This window comes from Centruroides sculpturatus, unplaced genomic scaffold (genome assembly GCF_000671375.1).
Source record: "Centruroides sculpturatus isolate CEXI.00-Female unplaced genomic scaffold, Cexi_2.0 scaffold370, whole genome shotgun sequence".
Lineage (NCBI taxonomy): Eukaryota > Metazoa > Arthropoda > Arachnida > Scorpiones > Buthidae > Centruroides > Centruroides sculpturatus.
Window position 1 is genome coordinate 183,786 of NW_019384564.1, and position 22,276 is coordinate 206,061.

Here is a 22,276-nt window from a genome sequence, read left to right on the forward strand (position 1 = left end):
GAAATGACATTTTAAATAAATAGTAAATATAAAACATGGCCGATGGTATTACATTTAATTGTATAAATAAATATAAAATTTCAACGTTTAACAAAAGTAAAATACTTTGCTTCCATTATTCTTCCGTCATTTGCTCCAGTGACAGTCCACAAATTCACAGGCATGGAGGAGACCTTTCTTTTGAGGCTACTGCCTCTGCAATAATATGCAAATATGGTAAATAGCATATTTGCATATTATTGCAGAGGCAGTAGCCTCAATATGGTAATCATTTGACTTATTGTTTTAAATAATAATTTATGAATCATAACGTAATCACTATAAAAATAGTAAAACTTTCTAACTTCATAGGTTTGTAATTTTCTTTTTACTTCTCTCAGTACATAATTATTTTTGTAACATGTAATTCTTTATTTAACTTTTAGATATTTAAGTTTTGTACACATTTTAGGAGTAGAATATATATAACTGTGTGTACATTTATGTTTTTATAAGCTGACAGGCTAAAATAATATCTAAAAATGTTTAAATATTTTTTGGCTTCTTTAAATTAAACAAAATATTTTAATTTTTGATTTCAACATGGTGCTAAGTTTTTCACATTTCTATGATAATATTACATTTATATTTTGATTATACTTTATTTATACTAATAAATTATTATTAATTAATTAATTTTTTTAAAATATTTATATTTTTAATAAAGGTAAAATAAAACAATGGACTTTCAGCACAGACCTGGAGGAAAGACTGGTTCAGGAGGAGTAGCATCATGGTCTGATACAAATAGAGACAGGCGAGAACGTCAACGGCAGTTAGCTTTAGAAACTATTGATCTGAACAAAGATCCATATTTTATGAAAAACCATCTTGGTAAGCTTGATTTTATTCATTCAGATTTTTTAAGAACATCTGTTTTATTAACTACAAAAAGAAATATAAATTTCATAATATATATATAAAAGCATTAACAAATGTCATGGCAATTATTAATGCTTATCATATATACATTGTAGTATATCACAACACCACAATAATAAAATGTTTAATATCTAATAAGATATTTTATTGTTGTTATATGAACATAAAATGAAAGAGAGAGTATATCCACAATGAGCCTTAGTTTTAACTTTTTCAGTAAAAGTTTTCCAATAGGCAGAAAATTTTATTTTCTTTATAAGTTGGTATTTATGTATTTTAATACAGTCAAATTTTAAAAAGTGTAACTTGATTGGTTTCTCAAATACATAATAATATAACATTGTATCATATATAGAATTTCTAAGTCTCAGCTATTCTAATGTTCTTGGGACTATAATCTGCTTTATCCAAAGCTCAGGAATTTCCAAGATTATGCAATTTCAGCCATTAATTATTTTTTAAATACATTCCAATGACAATAATAAATATTCTTTGAAAAATTTATCATAAATTTTTAGCCCACTTAAATGTTTTTGTAATTTTAATTTTCATTATGTATATGAGACATTTTAATTTATATTATTATTCATGTGTTTATTTATTTTGTTTTATTTTTGGTTAATAGTTCTCAATATTTATTTTCAAATTTTTTCTTTTCATTTGTTCAAATACAAAGATATACTGAAGATGATCCTTTAAATAGATCGAAAATTTCAGATTTTTAAGTATTATTTGCTGTTTTGACATCGTCATTTAATATTATATAATATATTATTGCTATTTTATTTTGAATTAATGTGTACAAAATAAAAATTTAAGCAGAAAGTAAACAAAGAAAATAGCAAAAATATAAATTTACAATGGTGTATCATTTATGTTACACATTTATGTCATTTGACATTGGTCCCAAAATCTCCATATTCTTTGCAGTTGTGAAATATTAAATTTATACATCTGAATTCCTTTCCTTTCTTATGAAGTTAATAGATATTGCAATATTGTTTTAGAATTTCTAGAACACTTTTTTTGTTTTATTCTCACACTCTTCTCTTCATATTTCTGAAATTAAATGACACCACAACATGTATTGTTTCTCAGAGAAAGATGGGTTAGTTATAGATTATTGAAAAAGGTGTGAATGTAGTGATGCAATGAATATTCAGTTACTATTCAGTATTAGGCCTATTCAGCCTATTTTTTGCTATTCAGCCGAATACCGAATACCTAAAAACAGGAGTAAGAAATAACAAAAACACAGTAAATGAATCATTTTGGTATTTAGATTTAATGTTATCGGGTTAGTGTTGTTTGTTTATATTTATTTATAACTTATAACATGCACAAAATAAAAAAGAAAATAATATTAGTCACATGTATTCACAATTTATAATTACAAAGATCAGCAGATGTACACACCTATTCGTTCGAGAATCGTCACACATCTGAGGTCTGACCCTGCCTATCCTTGTTTTTAAATGCTCTTCCTTTTCTCTTTCCTCTATCAGTCTAGTCCACATATGCATACATCATAATATGCACTCATGATACTTTCAATTCGTCACTTTTCCGTCGTAGATTTCCAATTTTACAATTACGTGACTCAGCCTGGTGACAACAGAGAAAAGAGACAGATAGGACGTAGATATAAGTCACAGTTATGATTTCACAGATTAGAGACAGCTTGGTAGCCCGAAAGGCCCCAGGCTTTCGCCTGTGCACACTAAATGTCTTTCATTACAAGCATTTAGCTTTCTGAAGTCTATGACAACAATTGTTTGGCATTGACGGCTGCGAATTTCGCACCAATAAGCTGCCTCGACTTGTTCGATTATGTTATCAACTCAATTTCATATTTATTTTCACATTTTCACTTCGTGGTCCTTCTCTGTTCTTTTTCCGTTATTTACACGTGTAGGTCATTTCATTGTTATCCACATTTGGTATCATCACTTATCACATACTGCCATGACGCTCATGTCTGTCTACTACAACTGTCAAGAATTAACGCGATTGGCAAAGTGTAGTGACAGCAGGCGAATAGAGAGCAGGGTCCTTACCATAATGCGGTTTGCGTGCCAATTTTCGTATGTGCGTTAATCAAGCCGAATAGTTTGGCCGAATATTCGGTATTCGGTCTGAGGCTGAATATACTATTCGTTGTACAAATGTACAGGTAGCCCTCAGTTTACGCTGCAGTTCCGTTCCCACAAAAGCCGGCACAAATCGNGGAACAAATGTGTAATATAGTAACATTATGCAGGTGTTAAATATCTTTGAAAATTTTTTAAATACTGAATTTTATTTTTATAGGTTACTCAGGACATAATTTTCAGATTTAGCTTTCATCTTAAGCATATAGATTATAATTATGAGAAAAAGCAGAAATACAAAGGTACCAGTATGAGAACAGTTTCAGAGCTTTATAAAATTAGTGCTGAGAAATAAAGCTACTTAATAAAAATTAAACAGCAAATTTTTGCATAAATGATAAGAACAGTTTAAATATAATTAAAATTAGAACTGATGTTTTAGAAAGTTTTTATTTTTTTCTAGAAAAAAATGGACGAAGAACAAGAGGAAGCAGGATCTGCTGAAGAAGAAGCTGTAGAAATGGACGAGAATACCGAGCATGTGGATACGACTTCCAAAACTGGTCGCAGTGTACTGAGTGGGAGAGGTGTTACCTTGAATATGTTGATGAATGATAAGATTTTATGGTCTGGAGAAGGTGTTCTATCTATAGATTATTTGGTAAGTTTATAATGATTTTAAACACTTAAACACATATTTTAAAAATCTTATATTAATCTTATAATATAATCAAGATGGGTTGATAATAATAATAAGTGCAGAGCCCAAACGGTTAGGAGTTGAAAGTTGAGATTTGGTACACAGGGTATGTCATGAGAATGTACACTAAGAAGGAATTTTTCAAAATTTCCCGTCAGGGAAAGGGAGAGGATTAAGTCTTATCCTAAAGAACCCAGCTTCTATTGTACTATTTTAGATACAATTTTTTGCATTTTTGACTGCAATTAAGTAGGGTATCCAATGAGAATGCTCATTAAGAAGGGATTTTTGAAAAATTTTCCCATGGGGAGAGGGTTAAGGATTACCCTGCAGAACTTGGCTTCTACTGTACTATATTAGAATTGGTTTTCTGTGTTTTTGACTGCATTTCAGTTGGGTATGTCATGAGAATGTACATTAATTAATTAAGAAGATTTTTGGAAATTCCACCCCCTGAGGGAAGAGGAGGATAGAGTTAGTTTTAGTCAGTATAAAGTGTAAATAATAAAGAAGGAAAGTAAATAGTGGCTCATATAGTATACATTTTGGAAATTAATAAATATGACATATGCATTTCGGACCATAGTATTGCACTGAAGAGGGACTTAACGCTTATATAAGTCTGAAATGCATATGTTGAAACAATAAAAGAAGTGTCTAACCTGAAAGCTGTAATGATAGTCTACCGAACTTAATGTCGTATTAAAGAGATAACATACATAGAACATAATAACAACTATCCAAAAGTGATATTTAGAAGTTAATTTTCCATTATAATGAAAAGTTCTCTGATTTTTTTAATATTTTTTAGCTTAGTTAAATAAAAAATCTTTTTAAATACTAAGAATTTATTCAGATAAGGTAAAATTCAATAATGACTTTAATCATTTGTTTTTCTATTAGATATCCGATAAATAGAATAGTGAAAATGAAATTTCTTATAAATTTGACCCTAATCTTATAATATAATCGAGATGAGTTAATAATAATAATAACAACAACAACATTAAGTCATTAAATGCAGAGCCCAAATGGTTAGGAGTTGAAAATTGAAATTTAGTACTCAGTTAGGCTACATCATGAGAATGTAGACGAAGAACAGACTTTCCGAAATTCCCCCCACAGAGGAGTGGAGAGGGTAAAGGATTACCCTGAATTTGGATCTTACTGTACTATTTTAACCTGTCCTACGTTGTTCCCGAAAATATTCATGTTGACCTCATTGACCTGCGTGGGTGATCCTGAATATTTTCGTGTTTACATTGGAACGTTTTTGATACTAGATGTCTCTATGCATCACAATTTTTATATTAAAACAAACTTTGAAATATAATTGTTTTTGTTTCTATATTGTTCAATATATTTATTTTGTTTGTGAAACATAAAAAAATAATTTTTTATGATACAGTAAACATGATTATTATTTTAAAAAAAAATTTTTAGGCTTAACATTGATGAAAATTCAACATGGCATTACAGGCAACAAATAAAAATTTCGACATCGAATAGGTTAAGCGAAACAGTTTTTCCCCATATAAATTCATGTAAGATACAATAATGTGTTCCATGCCGAAAAAAATACTCAAATATCTTATGTATAACATTTATTTGAAGACAATTATACGATATACATTGTTAAGGAGCATGAATCATCATCATTTCTTCTAGCATGGAATGAACCAACCTGGAATGTGAATTCAATTTGCAGAAAACAAAAAAATTACAGATAATATGGTCTGATAAACACACTGAATGATATGTCAAATTCTTGGGCTGTGTAAAGGCTATAATTAAGTATTAGAAATTAATTAATTTGACTAGAGGTAGGCAGTTATGCTGTCATCTTGTATTAAATTTAATAATTATAAATAATTAATTTTTAATTTAGACAGTTTAAAATTTAATTTGGAATTAGTCAAATGTCTCTTTTGTCGCATCACTAGTATATCTCAAAGGACGCGATAGGGTTGTAAATTTTAAACGTTTTTCACCATAGCTGTAAAAATCTACATATGTTAAACTTAATTGTTATTTGTTTTCTAACTATTTCGTTTTAGGACCAGGTATCCATGGAAATTTCCAAAATATACTTTTCGGTCACTCTCATTGAACTGGAAAAATTTCTGTCTTTATTACATCTAATATTATGAAGAAATCAATCCACACTGTACTCGGTTAAGCTTTTACTTAAGTAAAATTCTGGCTCTTTCAGCAGGGTTTTATTTGTGTCCCCAATTCCTTAATCGCTTAATTATTTAACTACTACTTAAGTAGAAATTAGTCGAAACCAGTTACTTTGTACTCGAATATTTGTAGTCTTGGGAAAAAAGTGGAAAGACAAATTTTTATGACAACGGATACATAAATCGTAAATTTAAGGAAAATAAATTCTAGAGCTTTTTCTGTACCTTGTGCATCTCTCTCATTCATTAAGTTTAGTTGTAAATGATGCTACCAAAGTAACAGTTAATTTTTTAACATTGTACAAGAATTGTATACATTTTTTCTACATCCCCTTAAAGATGGGATTTACGAAATCATGATTCACTGGTTTAACATTGAAATCCGTGAGTAATATAAAATCGGAGAGCGGACTAAATATATCAAATATTTTAATGGATTTTTTAAAACTCCTGTCAACTATACAGAACTATCATAAAAACATACCAGTAAATTCTTATCGGTTGGGTTAAGTTATAAATCTACTCGTNTTTTAAAAAAAAATTTTTAGGCTTAACATTGATGAAAATTCAACATGGCATTACAGGCAACAAATAAAAATTTCGACATCGAATAGGTTAAGCGAAACAGTTTTTCCCCATATAAATTCATGTAAGATACAATAATGTGTTCCATGCCGAAAAAAATACTCAAATATCTTATGTATAACATTTATTTGAAGACAATTATACGATATACATTGTTAAGGAGCATGAATCATCATCATTTCTTCTAGCATGGAATGAACCAACCTGGAATGTGAATTCAATTTGCAGAAAACAAAAAAATTACAGATAATATGGTCTGATAAACACACTGAATGATATGTCAAATTCTTGGGCTGTGTAAAGGCTATAATTAAGTATTAGAAATTAATTAATTTGACTAGAGGTAGGCAGTTATGCTGTCATCTTGTATTAAATTTAATAATTATAAATAATTAATTTTTAATTTAGACAGTTTAAAATTTAATTTGGAATTAGTCAAATGTCTCTTTTGTCGCATCACTAGTATATCTCAAAGGACGCGATAGGGTTGTAAATTTTAAACGTTTTTCACCATAGCTGTAAAAATCTACATATGTTAAACTTAATTGTTATTTGTTTTCTAACTATTTCGTTTTAGGACCAGGTATCCATGGAAATTTCCAAAATATACTTTTCGGTCACTCTCATTGAACTGGAAAAATTTCTGTCTTTATTACATCTAATATTATGAAGAAATCAATCCACACTGTACTCGGTTAAGCTTTTACTTAAGTAAAATTCTGGCTCTTTCAGCAGGGTTTTATTTGTGTCCCCAATTCCTTAATCGCTTAATTATTTAACTACTACTGAAGTAGAAATTAGTCGAAACCAGTTACTTTGTACTCGAATATTTGTAGTCTTGGGAAAAAAGTGGAAAGACAAATTTTTATGACAACGGATACATAAATCGTAAATTTAAGGAAAATAAATTCTAGAGCTTTTTCTGTACCTTGTGCATCTCTCTCATTCATTAAGTTTAGTTGTAAATGATGCTACCAAAGTAACAGTTAATTTTTTAACATTGTACAAGAATTGTATACATTTTTTCTACATCCCCTTAAAGATGGGATTTACGAAATCATGATTCACTGGTTTAACATTGAAATCCGTGAGTAATATAAAATCGGAGAGCGGACTAAATATATCAAATATTTTAATGGATTTTTTAAAACTCCTGTCAACTATACAGAACTATCATAAAAACATACCAGTAAATTCTTATCGGTTGGGTTAAGTTATAAACCTACTCATGATTCGCGTAATCGGGCAAGGGCAGCCAAATACCTAGTGGGCAGGCAGCTAACAGCCCAGAACCGGTCCCAGATAGAATTGGATGCGGTATATGTGTAGCATCCACCTGAGGTCCTAGGCTTCCACTGGCTAAACCGGGTGAGGTTGGTGCTCTGTAAAGCACATTCGTGAATCTGGCTTTTTGGATACTGACAATACAGCACTTCCACTCTGCCACTAATATTCAAATATACAATAGCAATCTTATTTTTTTTTTCACGTGTAGTATAGAAATTTGTAATAAAATACATAATGTGGTTATAATAAAATATTGTGTGATTATTTTCATATAATTAAAATTAATATGTATTTATTTTTTTGAAAACACAAGGGAAGTGGCGCTTCCACTGCTTCCAATGACAGCACGCCACTAGCTGTTTCCATGATAATTATTGATTTCGAGTATCCTAAATATTTTTCTTCCTGTATCAAACTTGTGCACTAGTGTTTTTGGAAAAGTCTAGAAAAATTATGCATGAGCCAACTGGTTTTATGTAGCATCATTATGTTGTCTTGATCATTCTCTGTTTCCAGAATGTTTATGTTGAAAGTAGATAATGATGATGGTAAAGAAAGAAGCGCTGAACTTGCAACAATGTGCTAAACATGCTGGATAATCAGATTTGCTGGCATACCAGATGCCAGGTTAATGGAATTTCACTGTATTCTGTAACAACAAAAGTAAAGGATACTATACTATCCATCAGCAATGACATATGAGCCTTAACTAGGTGAACATAATTATTAAATTTATTGCTATTAAATAGGTATGTGAATTATGTAATCTTGATTAATGATTGCCGCATCTTCAAAAAAGTATTTGCTTTTTTGTAATAAAAAAAAATAAACAGTGAAAAATTTGTTAAAACCTGTATACTATAATACTGTGATAAAAAACTGTTAGTTCAGCTGTCTTGTGGTGCATTTTCAATTAAATTTTGACTTTATGACTTTTCAGTTACACATGTTTTTTTGTCTGATTCCTAAAGAGACATATAAATGATGATTTACTGCATTATTAATTATTTATAACAGAAAATACATAAAAATTAATGTACAAAGTAACGTCAAAAATAAACGGAAATTGCAATAGCAGTTGAAAACAATAACAATTACTTGATTATCTCATCTGCTACAATTGAAATCTTGACATATATGTTTTGACAAGCTGTACTGTACTTAATGCAACTTGTTGAAACATGTTTTCTTTATATTAGATAGTATTCTCATATAAAGATAGGTTTACCTTCATATGAGAATACTATGTCAATGAAAATAGTAGATCAGATGGCTACTTCCAAAATTTGAAACATTAAAATTGGAACAAGATATAAACATTTAATTTTACTTAAAATAACTTGTAGTGTAATTTTAAAAATATTAAGAATTGTCTATAGTGAAGACACTATGTTGAAGATTTGAATGTATGAATAGTACAAGAGATTCATATAGAAGGTGTAGAAGGTTTGGATGTTGATTCAATCTAAGTAATGATGCAATGTAGTGGAGAAGTAATTGCTAGGATGCAGGTGAATATTAGATGAGATCATTGCAATTAATAGATAATCTGGTCCATAATAAATGTGTTTGAGGATTTGTACACAGGATTCTCCATGACAATTTCAACATTCATTACACAACATTACGTGTTTATGCATTAAGCTTTTCATATCAAATACTACCTGGCCAAAAATGGGATTTTTGTACTTCCACAGCTGCTCTACTCTCTTCATCTGGGTTCCAATGGGCTTTTTATCTCTTTCCAAGGTTTTGCATTATCACTATTCAGTAAAACTGCATTTGTCATAAACTACAAAAACAACCACTCATATCTTTAAATGCATGTCAATTTTATCTTTTCTAATGCTTTTGGTTGTTTTAAACACCCTTCCTCAGGATAAAAACTGATTGCAATTTTAAAATAAGAATGAAAGCTGTCCTTTGGAACAATTTGAATTTTAGAATTTTAATGCTTTAGAATCCAAATCATTTGACTGCACGTGTTGGACTTCCATGTAGATTAAAAATAAATCAACAAAGATGAAGTATTCGAATATTGAAAAATAACAGTCAGATTTAAATATAAATATATAAAAAATAAACAACAAGAATGACGAAAAAAGAAGAGCATGACCTTAGCAGATAACATGCATTTGTCATTCTTGATGTTCGAATACATCATCTTTGTCGATTTATTTTTAATCTACATAGAAGCCCAACACATGCAGTCAAATGATTGGGATTCTAAAGCATTAAAATTTTGAAATGCAAATTGTTCCAAAGGACAGCTTTCATTCTTAGTTTTAAATTGCAATCGATTTTTATCCTGAGGAAGGGTGTTTAAAACAACCGAAAACATTAGAAAAGGTAAAATTGACACTGCGTTTAAAGGTATGAGTGGTTGTTTTTGTAGTTTTGCATTATTGTGAGAAGTTGAAAATACTACACTAGCACAAACTATTAAACATGCATAACATGACTGAAATCAGTCAGAAAAAAAAATGGGTTTCAGACTGCTTTCACTTTCAGTCACGAATGTTGGCAAAAGTGTGTGATGTCAAATGATCATTATTTTGAAGGGAATGTACTCTAATTTCTAGCTACTCTTCACAATAAAACTATTGTTTTCTGTTTTGTTTGCTTATGACTTTACCTTGTATCTTCTTCATCCTGGCTTATATCCCAAATTATATGGGGTCAGCCCAGAATGTCAATTCCTGTCACTATCCTTAATTGTTTCTTCATCCAATCCACAGTCCAGTATATCCCTTTGTACACATTCCATCCATCTCTTCCTAGGTCTTCCTCTGCCTCTATATGACTATACTTTCGTATATAGTGCCTTTTTTGTTATATGTTCCTCATTCCTTCTCACCACATGACCAAACCATGTTAGTCTGTGGCTTTTTATTTTTCTAATATAGATGTTACCTTTAAACTTCCTCTGATGTAGTCATTTCTAATCCACCCTCATAACCCCACACGTCCACCTCAGCATTCGCATCTCTGCCACATGCAAATGCTTCTCTTCAATGGCTGTCATCGGCCAGCATTCGCACCTATACATAAGCATGGGTCTGACGACAGTTTTATATATTAACCCTTTTATTTTAAGTGGCATGTATTTGTCACAAGTTATTCCTTTCACCTGTTTCCACTTTAACCATCCTGCATTGATCCTCCTAGTAACCTCCCTATCAATGTTGCCATCATTCTGCAGCAGGGATCCTAGATAGTGGAATTCAGCATTTTCTGGCAATGGTATTCCATTTAGTTTTAACATACCAGTACTAGGGAAACCATCAAAATTACAAAACATGTACTCTGTCTTGGTCTGACTGATTTTTAGGCCCTCATTTTCCAGCATGTGTTGCTGTTTGTTTAACCGCCTCTGTAGTTCTTCCCCGTCCTCATCAATGAGGACTATGTCATCTGCAAACAGCACACACCAGGGTAAGTCCTCTGTAAAGCAGATGTTGTTGCATCCATAACTAATAGGAAGAGGTATGGACTGAGTGCTGAATCTTGATGTAAGCCCACTTTTACTTCAAACATGCCTGTCAAATTGGCTGCAGTTCTAACCTGTGTGCTGACCCTAAAGTACATATTACATATCTTCGATTGTCGCAATGTACTGAAGCGGCACACCTTTCTGCCTAAGGTGTGCCGCTAACATTCCTGCACATCCGCTTTTTCCTTAAAATTGGGTACTAAATAACTTCTCCAATCATTGGATATAGTTCCCTCTAACAATACTTTGTTAAATAACTCTGTTAACCAGTCTCTCCCCTCTTCTCCCAGGACTTTCCATACCTCTACCGGTATCTGGTCCAGGCCCACTGATTTCCCATTTTTCATTTTACTCAATGCCAGCTTTACCTCCCATTTCTCTATTATGCCTACTAAGCCAATATTTGGCTCTACATTTTCAGTTTTAGTCTGTCTGTCATTCTCCACATTCAGAAGGTCTTTAAAGTATGTTTTCCACCGGACCTTAATTTCATTTTTAGTTAGCACTCTGCCATTTATGTCTTTTATACACTTGGTATAGGTCATATCTTTACTCCTTCTGTCTCTGATTTTCACAAGTCTATATATGAATTTTCTACTTCTTTTCCCATGAGTGATCTATACACTTCATCTTGTGCTTGGGCCTTAGATATGATGACTGCTGTCTTCACCTTCTTTTTCATCTGCACATAGACATCTTTCTCATCCTGCCATCTTTTAAATGCATCTTTCGTCTCTCTTACAGCTTTCTTCACCTCTTCATTCCACCACCATACCTCTTCTCTATTTTCCTGACTGGCTTTGTTTCTCCCAGGAGTTCCTTCACAATCCTTTGTATTTCCCTGGCCACCTGTGTCCACCATTCATCTGCCAAGTCAGTGTAGATCTTTAATAGCAGATGTTGGTATTGGTTTTTTTCGTCTTCCTCTTTTTCAAAAGAAAACACACCTCACTGAGTTTCTTGGAGTTCTGTTGTCAGATCAGTTTCAGGTTCCATTATGAACTCTTCAACATCATCTTCATTCACCTCCAATTCCAGATGTCTAGCAGTTGTCACAATTTCATCCATAATTTCAGGGACATCATCTCTGTCTCCCTGAATGCAGGAGAGACACAGCTTTCACCAAGCAGAATTCAACTATTGAGTGAGCTGAATAGCTTCAAGAATATCAAATTTTTCCTTTCAAAATGTTTTTAATGTCATCATTGAGGAGAACTGGCATGCTTCAAAATAGTGTGTGAAAGTATAATTTCTTGAAACCTGCAATAACCTCTTGATCTATTTGCTGAATCAATGAAGTGGTATTCAGAGGTATAAACTGAACTGTCAGCCAGGGAAAATCTTCCAGCAGATTATCTTCAAGGTCTTTTGGGTGTCCTGATGCATTGTCCAATAGAAACAGTGATTTCAATGGCAATTCATTGGTTTGAAGGAGATCTTTGATGGTTGGACACACACTTTCATCCATTCTTTGAAAAGAGCCTGCATGACCCAACCTGTTATTTGATCTCCACATCACTGACAGTCTTTCTTTAATTATGGAATTTTTTTTGAATGCTCTAAGGTTCTCAGAGTGATACACAAGAAGCGGGATAAGCTTCATATCACCACTAGCATTAGCTCCCAAAAGCAACGTCAGTCAGTCTTTCATGGGTTTATGCCCAGGAATATTTTTTCTTGTCTTTTGTGATGTAGGTACAGTTTGTCATGTACTTCTAAAATAAACCAGTTTCATCACAATTGAAAATTTTTTGTGAACAGTATACTTCTTTTTCAATGAATTCTTCAAATTTGAGACAGAACTTTTCAGCTTCTTTTTCTGCACTAGCACACTCACTGTGAATTACCACATGTTTAATGCCAGATCTTCTAAACTATGCAAACCATCCAGTGGTAGATTTGAATTCTATTTCCTCATGTGACAAATGTGGAGTTTGTTTCTTTAGTTCTTCAAAAATTTCTTTAGCTTTCTCTTGAATGACAGTTGTATTAGTTACATGTCTTTTTATTTCCCTTTCTTTTGTCCAAATTAAAAGCAATCTCTTCATGTTTTCATGGATGGCACATCTTTGTTTCTCAGATGTGATATTTGTTACTTCTTTAGCTGCTTGAGTCTTCTTGATTATATCTATTTTAGCTAAGATTGTGCCTACTGTAGACCTGTTCAAGCCATACTGTCTGGCAATATCAAATATCTTCTGCTCACTCTCTTTCTTGTCTATTATCTCTTGCTTGGTTTCTATGGTGAGCACAGTTCTTGACACCACTCTTTTTAGGCTCCATAGTATTATCAGTTTCTTTTTAAATAAAAAGCTCAGAAAAGCACTTACAAAAATTCAGAGAACAGAAATCAACTAGTGCACAAAAAATTATGTAAATGTGAGGACAGACGATATTTAAAATTTGGTGTTAAAATGTTAATGAATATCTGATGAAACAGTTAAACTCTCACCTTTAGAAAATAAAAACTAATGCAAAACTTAACAAGTGCCCGAGAGTCTCACAAAGACTATAAAAAAATTTTCTGTCAGAAAGGTAAATAAATGGCTGGGCTTACAAGTGAGAGTTTCAAAGTTTGGAGGAATAATATTCAATTGGCATTGGGTTGAGTGTTGATGTCAACTTCTCCCGCACTCCAAAAGGTTTTGAATGGTCACCTGGAGAGGAGACAAGGGAAGACTAATCGGTATGCACTATTTTATGTTGTTTCTTGTGTTTGCTCTGTGAAATGTTCAAAGTCTGATTTGTTCACAGTCCAAACTGTTTGTTAACAGATCACCCACTGTATATGTAATTTGGTTATGGTAATATGGTATGTGCAGTGTATATATGCTCTTTTTTTGCTCTTGCTGTGGATAATTTTATGAATGAATTGTTAGAATTATAGGTAATAAACAGAATTGATAAATTGATTTTATATAAATTTTAGTATGTATTTTATTTAAAGCAGGGGCAAATATATTGTAAGGATTAGAGAAAATCTATTTATTAAAGTACACAAATAATAAAAATGCTAAACAGTTAACTTCAAAGAGAGTGCTTAGCTTATGTATCATAGGAACTTAGAACAAAAATGCGTCTTAAGACTAGTAAAATGAGTGGTTTTTTTTTTCTGTATGAAATGGATACAAAAAATTACACCTATGAGTTCATTTATTTATTAAAAAAATTTTTTTTTTATTAATTAATAAGAGACTTGATTTGACTAGACTCATGATAAATTTTTTATTTTCAATTCTGCTCAACATTCTCTTCTTGCAGTTTAAAAGAGAAGAATAAATTGACACAAAATGGCATTAAAAAGCTTTTAATTCTTTGCAAGCATTTTCGATATTCCTATAAACAAAATTAAATAAAATATCTACAAATGTGAGACAGATAATATAAGGGCTTATCACACCAGTGATAATAGGCACAAACACTCAAGAATTAAAGTAAAACATTTAATAAAAAACTTCTCTACCTGCACTTAAAATAAATAACCTAAAACAACAAAATCCCCTTAAGATGCAGTTTTTTTTATTTAAACTTCTTATGTTTTTGGTCTACTTTATTGACCTTCCTCAGGAAAAAATCAAATATTATGATTTATAATGAATAAAACCTTCATTTGTTACAAATTTTAATATTCAATTACCTAATTACTTTATAGTAATGGCATATTAAGGACAAATTGAAATGAACTTGTCATATGCACAAAATTTGATTTTTGTCCTTATGGTTAATATCTATTTAATATCAGAGATTTAGAAGGCTTGGGAAGCTTTAAAGCATGCCAGTTAGGCATGCTTTAAAGCTCTCCAAGCCTTCTAAATCTCTGATATGGTCACTATGATGAGTATAACATATTAAACTTGCCTGATAAATTTAACTTCTTTCTTTAGCTCTTCCATCAATGATAGGCTCTTCAGAGTAGTGATAGGAAGGCCTCATTGTTGTATTTGAATCATAATGTACTGTACATATGACAGCACTGTTATCAGTTTTCTGTACACCATCTTCAATCATAATATTAATATATAAGAAATCTACAGAGCAATTGTGGATCTAAATTCCAGAGTTAATTCCACAGTATTTCAGTTAATTTTCACAATGATGTATACATTTTAGTGTTTTCAGACTATCAGAAGGGCATCTGCATAAACTTCTTCCTTCTCATTGTTCATTAGCATTCATACTAATAAACTGCAAGAAGTAACGTAAAAACTTAGCTTGAACATCATGCCAACATCCAAGATCATCTTGTAGAGCTGTCATCTATCACTAGGTTTCTACCTGCTTCAGTTACCAGTTTGGAAATCACAAATCTTCTATTGAGAGAAGTGATTGAAATTGTGGATAAAGTACATAACACATTACTGAAAGACAAAAGTAACTTATCTGAAAAGTTGTACAAAAAGCTGCAGGAAGCTCTGGACAAAAATCCAGGATTTTTAGAACTGTTAATTACATCCAACATTCTATAAGGAAATGGAGGCTGTATTTCTGATCTAACAACTGGCTATACAATTGAAGGATTAATGTTTTAAATGTGTACCAATCATGTCAACTTGCATGGAAAGAAATTTCTCTAGATATAAATCTGTATTTTCTGATAAAGGCAAAGGTTCAATTTTGAAAATGTATTTAGTGTGCCACTACAACTATTAACTGTTCAGGAATTATGTTTAATATCAGTAAATGATTTAAGTTGTTTTCTGTGTTCATTAGTATTCTTAAATCACATTTTAAAAATGCCTATTTAAATGCATATTTTGGTGATTATAAATACATAAAGTTTCAGGCCTTAATCATCATAAGCATAAATAATTCCTTCATGGTAAAGGTAATTGTTAATTTATGCCATTATAAATAGTAAGAGATATATATATAATTATGATGCAGATTTTTTATATAATTTTTTAAAAAATCAATCTTTTAAAAAACTTCTTAAAAGATTAAAAAACTTCAAAGGCTGATACGGAAGACAACTGCCGTTTTTTGCTATAACTGCATTTTATCAGAGATAAAACTACTAAGGATTTTTTATTACAATACAATGCATTTCGGGTGCAAAAAGTTTGTTACACATGCACACATCTTCAAGTAATACATAAATATGTATTACCTGAAACTGAAATGCATTGTATTGTAATAAAAGCTAGCAGTTGTAATCCTTAGTAGTTTTGTCTCTGATACATGTAAAATGCGGTTATAGCTAAAAATGACAGTTGTCTCTTGTATCAGCCTTTGAAGTTTTTTACTCTTTAAAGAAGTTTTTTAAAAGATTGATTTTTTTTAAAAAATATATGGCATTATAATTTAAAATTTTAGGTAATACAGTCTATATTGTTATTCAAAACTAAAAAATAAATTATGATTATAACATTTATTTCATTTAATATACTGTTTATTGAATATTAAACATAAAATAAACTGTCTTTGGTGTTTTTAATGCTGAAGACAGTTTGTTTAATAGTATATTTTGTATGACCCATTTTATTTTTAATATTTATTGAATAGTTATAAAAAGCATGTGTGTAATTGGCAAATGAAACTATAGTCAATAATGAACTACAGTAAAATAGTTGGAACATATTCTAGTGTTTTTATTTTAAAACAATTTTTTCTTTTATACTTTTCTATCTGTACTTTTTGCAAAACAATATCATTTGGAAACAAATAAAAATAATTATTCTTGTGTGTGTTGTAGAAAATATATGTTACATTCTGGCATTATAAATGTACAGTCAAATCTCAGTATCGTGACTATTGATATAATGATAAAAAATATAGTTATTTATGAAATTCATATTAGCTTAACATAAAGCTTCTCTCAATTAAATGATATCTTCTGCAATAAATCTGTTTAGCAATGCATTTTTTACTATATTCATAAAATATACAACATTTTTCTTTCTTTACAATGAAGACGATAATCAGCAAATTGAATTTTAATTTATTGCTTATTTTTAGAATTAAAATGTGATACTCTCTTTGAATACAATGATTCTATCACAAATGTGACTTACAGTCAGCAGGCTTCAGTACAGACGAGAGCAAGTTGCTAGATTTAACATGTTTTTGGTATTGTAGCACCTTAAATTTTGTTTAGTAACTAATAATACTACAGTATATGTTTTTCTGTTTTAACCAGGGCTGGATCATTGCATAGACAAATATCTAGGGCCCGGTTTTTAGAAGGGCCCTAGATATTTGTCTATGCTGTCAAACTGTCTATTTTGAAAAGATTTATAAATAAGATAGTTTACTTTTCTATTGGACAATTGTATAATACTGGTAAAACTGGTAAAATATTATATTATTTAAATATTAACCCAAAAGATTAAATTAAACAAGTAAAATGGCAAAACCATATTTGAGACACGACTATGTTTCGGAGACACTACTAAGCAGAATCACTTTGACGCTCAAAGCGGATCTTGTTCTCATTCTCCAATCTTCTTCAGAATCGCTGCTTTTGGGTGTGATCGTTCAAACTTCACCAGCCATGACCACGAGGTCATCCACAATGCATTTTTGATGAAATTAACCTATCCAATTTTGAAATTTCTTTCTGTTGTGCATCTGGCAGGATTGAATTTTTGTCGATGCCTAATGAAAATTTCCCGTCTTTGAAAAAAATAATTGTGGCTATTGTATCGTCCAAAATTATTTTTTTTATTTTGCACAAACAATATACAGTTCAACCCGATTATAATGTCAAATTTTTATCGGTTTCATGATTTTACTATACTAGATAATGTTAAAAAAACCTACTTGTAATGACATAAAACCCTGTTTTAATGTCATATTTGAAGCATTTCCAAATTTACAAAATTAGATTACAAATTTTATTTAACAAAGAAAATACTATGTGTTCAGTCCTAGGGTCAGAGTTCATTTCCTAGAACAACTGTGGGTTGTACTCTCACCACCCGACTTTGGTTTGCCTGTTTGTAGAGAGAGTCGCCATTTTGTATTTTACTTTAACTCGGTTCTCGGTCCCCTAAGTTACCTACAAGTCTGGTTTTTTATGCGCGCATGATTTGGGCACTTAATTAATTAATACTCTGTGCCAAATTGCAACTCCTGACATGTACTCCTTCATACCTCTAAGCTGGTAACACAGCAGGCAGTATGATTTTATAAACAAGACAATTAATATTTTAAGGTAATATTGTTATTGTACAACAACTTTTGTTAGACATTTAATAAAACAACTTTCAATTTTTTAAATTTATAAACAAACTGTTCAAACTTTTCTAGAAAAACTAAAATTTATTGTTGTGCATTAAATATTTTTTATTAATAAAAATTTAAGATTTGTTTTAGTTTTTCACATTANGTCAAACTGTCTGTTTTGAAAAGATTTGTAAATAAGATAGTTTATTTACTAAACTAAAACAAATCTTAAATTTTTATTAATAAAAATTTAAGATTTGTTTTAGTTTTTCACATTATTTAGTTTTGTTTTATTTATTGTTTTATATTTTTTTGTGTGCTCTATTTCTTGTATGAGAGGGAGGGGGCCTGGTAAGAAGAAAATGTCTGTGGCCCCAAAGTGGGTTAATCCGGTCCTGGTTTTAACATTATCAAACTTTGTAGAAATAATCCTACTTATAGTACAATGATGTTAAACCAGGAAGGGCATACTTTTTAAGAACTTACTACAGTCAAATCTCTGGTTTAGAACAATTCAGTTGATGAACAAAATTTTGCCCCTGTTTCTGTACGATAACTCAGTTGCCAAACAAGCTGCTCAGCAGAATTGACCACAAATTAGAGAGACACAAATAATCAACTCCTTGTAATTCTTTTGTTAAAGAAAGTCAAGGCTCATCCAATCAACAACAGGACTACCAATTCAGAAGTTAGTGGTGCTGAGATTGTTCATATCATTAGACATCACAACCCAAATCATTGATGACATGCAATTTAAATTAGATTTCAATTTGCATGCAGGAAAGATATTACTTTCATTTTTGGCATATGGCGCAGTTGAATTTAAATCAAATAAATTTATAAAAACCGCATTAATTGATGTTCACGTAATATAAATTACATCCATGAATTTGTGTTTAAAGGTGCTTAACTCAAATTAAATAACAAAAATTTATTAATATAATAATATATACCATAATATTAATATTTAATGTTTATTAACCAGTTAATTAAAAACTAAAAATAATAAAATCAAAATTAATTAATTTAAATTAAAATTCAAATCAAATCAATTGAAACAATATTTCAGAAAGTGTAGATAAAATACTTGTTCATCTTGGTTGATTTTCATCCAGGCAGAGTTGAGTCTCTAATCATAGCACTTTTTTGTAAAGTGATAGTTTTGGTTTCAGTTGGTGGTGATGAAACATTTTGCTTTTAGTATACATATAAAATAAATGCCAATATAGATACGCATAATATTATATTGCATTTGTAGGCATTTTTATGCAAGAAATACAGCTAAAAAGAAAAAAAATCTTTGTAATGGGGTCAGGAATGGATTAATCTGTATTATAGTAAAATTTTAAAAATTCAGTAAAGTAGACAATACATAAGTGTTTTGTTACATTGTCCCTTTGCATGCACATGAGGAAAATTAAAAGTTCCATGGTGGAGTCAACCTTTCCATTGAGGCTACTTGTCCACCTCAATATGTAAAATGTATATATATATATATTTTTAACATTTTCAGTTTTTTATATACATATTTTTTAAATAAATTTTAGTTTTTCTAGAAAAGTTTGAACAGTTTGTTTATAAATTAAAAAAATTGAAATTTGTTTATTAAATGTCTAACAAAAGTTGTTGTACAATAACAATATTACCTTAAAATATTAATTGTCAACATATTTTTTAACATTTTCTTTTTTTCAGTTCACTCCTGTCATCACTATGGAAGAACAATGAAAGAGTGTTTAAGTTCAAAACAATCTTACATAGGTTTTATTAAATCAATATGATGATTATTTTTTACAGACTATAAAATCAAATTCTTCTATAGTGATATTTAGTGGAACAAGAAAAATATCGTAGAAAAATCTATTGTTATACAGTCAAACCTCTGTTTTTAAACTTAATTTGTTCCTAAACATTCAAAAAGAGATTTATTCTCAAACCAAAACAAATTTTCCCATAAGAAACAATATAATATGCAAAACATTAAAATATATATATATATATATATATTTTTTTTTTTTAACGTTTTGCATATTATATTGTTTCTTGGTTTGACTGCATAACAATAGATTTTTCTATGACATTTTTCTTGTTCCACTAAATATCACTATAGAAGAATTTGATTTTATAGTCTGTAAAAAATAAACATCATATTGATTTAATAAAACCTATGTAAGACTGTTTTGAACTTGAACACTCTTTCATTGTTCTTCCATAGTGATGACAGGAGTGAACTGAAAGAGAGACTAAAAAGTTAAAGTGGAATCCTGTGTATTGTTACATAATTATATCAGTTGCTCGTGAACAGACTTTTGATCCCTTCCAGGTTTAATGTTTATCAAATCTGTTTCTTTTGAATTTTAAAATAATTTTTTTTAATTCAGTTGCAGAAATAAGACTATCTTTTGTTCCATTTAATCATATAAACAACTTTAGTTCAACAGGAATGGAATTGTTCTTATAGAACAGTTTAAACAAGTACTGCACAGTCTTGAAAACTGTCATTCTAACAGTGGTGTGCCGTGACATTTGATGATAGGAGTCAACTTCAAAATCACAAGTTCACAGTTCACAAAACGTTTATAATAACAAAGTATATTATAAAGTAAATTAAATTAATAATTTATTGACAAGATTATATCTTGTCTATAAAATTGCACTGCTGTCAATGGCTGGACACCGTAGAGGTATGAAGGAGTATTGTACATATCAGGAGTTGCAATTTGGCACAGAGTATTTGGCATGCAAATCATGCGTGCACAAAAAAAAAAAAAAACAGACTTGTAGGTAGTCAGGGAAGCAAGAACCAAGTCAGAATAAAATACAGAATGGTGACACTGTTTCCACAAACAGGCACTAGTGCGGATTTGTGCTTGCATTGCTTGTTGGGAATTTTGAAATCTGAATGTCACAAAATCAAATTTTGACAAATGCGTGGCACACGTTACGCATGTATTCTCATTCTTTTCACATGCCCAAACCAAATAAATTGTTTCCTTCCAAAACCATCTCCTTCACTCTCATTAGGTCTTTGATTTTTCTTTTTAGTTATTCTTTTTCTTTTTGAGATTCTTCACGATCTTCTCAATGCATCCATTTTAACCATTGTTGCTTTTCTCTTCTCTTCCCCAGTCATTCTCCATGCCTCTGCCCCATATAACAGAATGCTTTTAACAACAGCATTATATATGTATATATATACAGGTAACCCCCATATAACACGGTACTTTTATAGCACGGATTCACTCTGACACGGTTCGAGAAATGGGTAAAACCCTCGTACAACATGAAATGTAATAAATTTTTACATACTTAAGTACTAATACTTGAACAGAAAACGTACCCGGCAAATTAATAATCAAAATAATCAACACCTAATCCGTTGCCAAGGGAGTTTATTTAAAAACCGAACGTTTTCGATCTACTTCATAGATCATCTTCAAGTTGAAACAACAAATATGGAATAACCACAAAGAATAGAACATTAAATTTAAAAATCAAAAATATCGACAACTGAGTAATTAAGTAAAATAATTAAAGTGTAAAAATACCAATTGTGAAAATAAATAACATACAACAATAAATAAGTAATAGTACAAGTCGTTAACAGTTAACAAAAATTATAAATGCTCTCATAACGTGAATTGCGAATCAAGTCGTCATTCATAAGCCATTTGTAAGTCTTTTAATAGCAAACTTCCATGCTGAGGGTAGGCCCTCTGCATCTCTGGCGTTTATACATCTATCATCAAGTTTGCTTCTGTATATTTCCATTTTTTCGGCTGTCTTCGCTAAAGTTGGAGAGTGTATTTGCCTAATGATTTCAGCTTCTTCCCATTCAACTACGGAACCTTGG

The 22,276-nt window shown here is 30.6% G+C and overlaps 2 protein-coding genes across 2 annotated transcripts in view; both read left to right on the plus strand.

The window, feature by feature from the left end:
• The first annotated feature begins 204 nt into the window (after nt 1-204).
• Nucleotides 205-22,276, plus strand: part of LOC111624014 (splicing factor 3A subunit 2-like) — a 29,347-nt gene continuing 7,275 nt past the window's right edge. The window contains exons 1-2 of the mRNA XM_023366782.1: nt 205-351; nt 707-873. Of these exons, the coding sequence (XP_023222550.1) occupies nt 720-873 (154 nt within the window). The 5' untranslated portion in view covers nt 205-351; nt 707-719. The remainder of the gene's footprint in view (nt 352-706; nt 874-22,276) is intronic.
• On the plus strand, nt 3,230-4,644 carry LOC111624016 (MPN domain-containing protein-like). Its single transcript, XM_023366785.1, has 3 exons — nt 3,230-3,313; nt 3,475-3,672; nt 4,615-4,644. The coding sequence occupies exons 1-3, from the start codon at nt 3,290-3,292 to the stop codon at nt 4,627-4,629; spliced, it is 237 nt and encodes a 78-aa protein (XP_023222553.1). The 5' UTR covers nt 3,230-3,289; the 3' UTR covers nt 4,630-4,644.

What these genes read in the sequence shown, in the direction of transcription:
- LOC111624016 (XM_023366785.1), top strand. Translation starts at nt 3,290, where the DNA reads ATGAGAAAAAGCAGAAATACAAAG. An exon ending in GAAAAAGCAGAAATACAAAG is followed by an intron (nt 3,314 to 3,474) that starts GTACCAGTATGA and finishes ATTTTTTTCTAG; the next exon opens with AAAAAAATGGACGAAGAACA.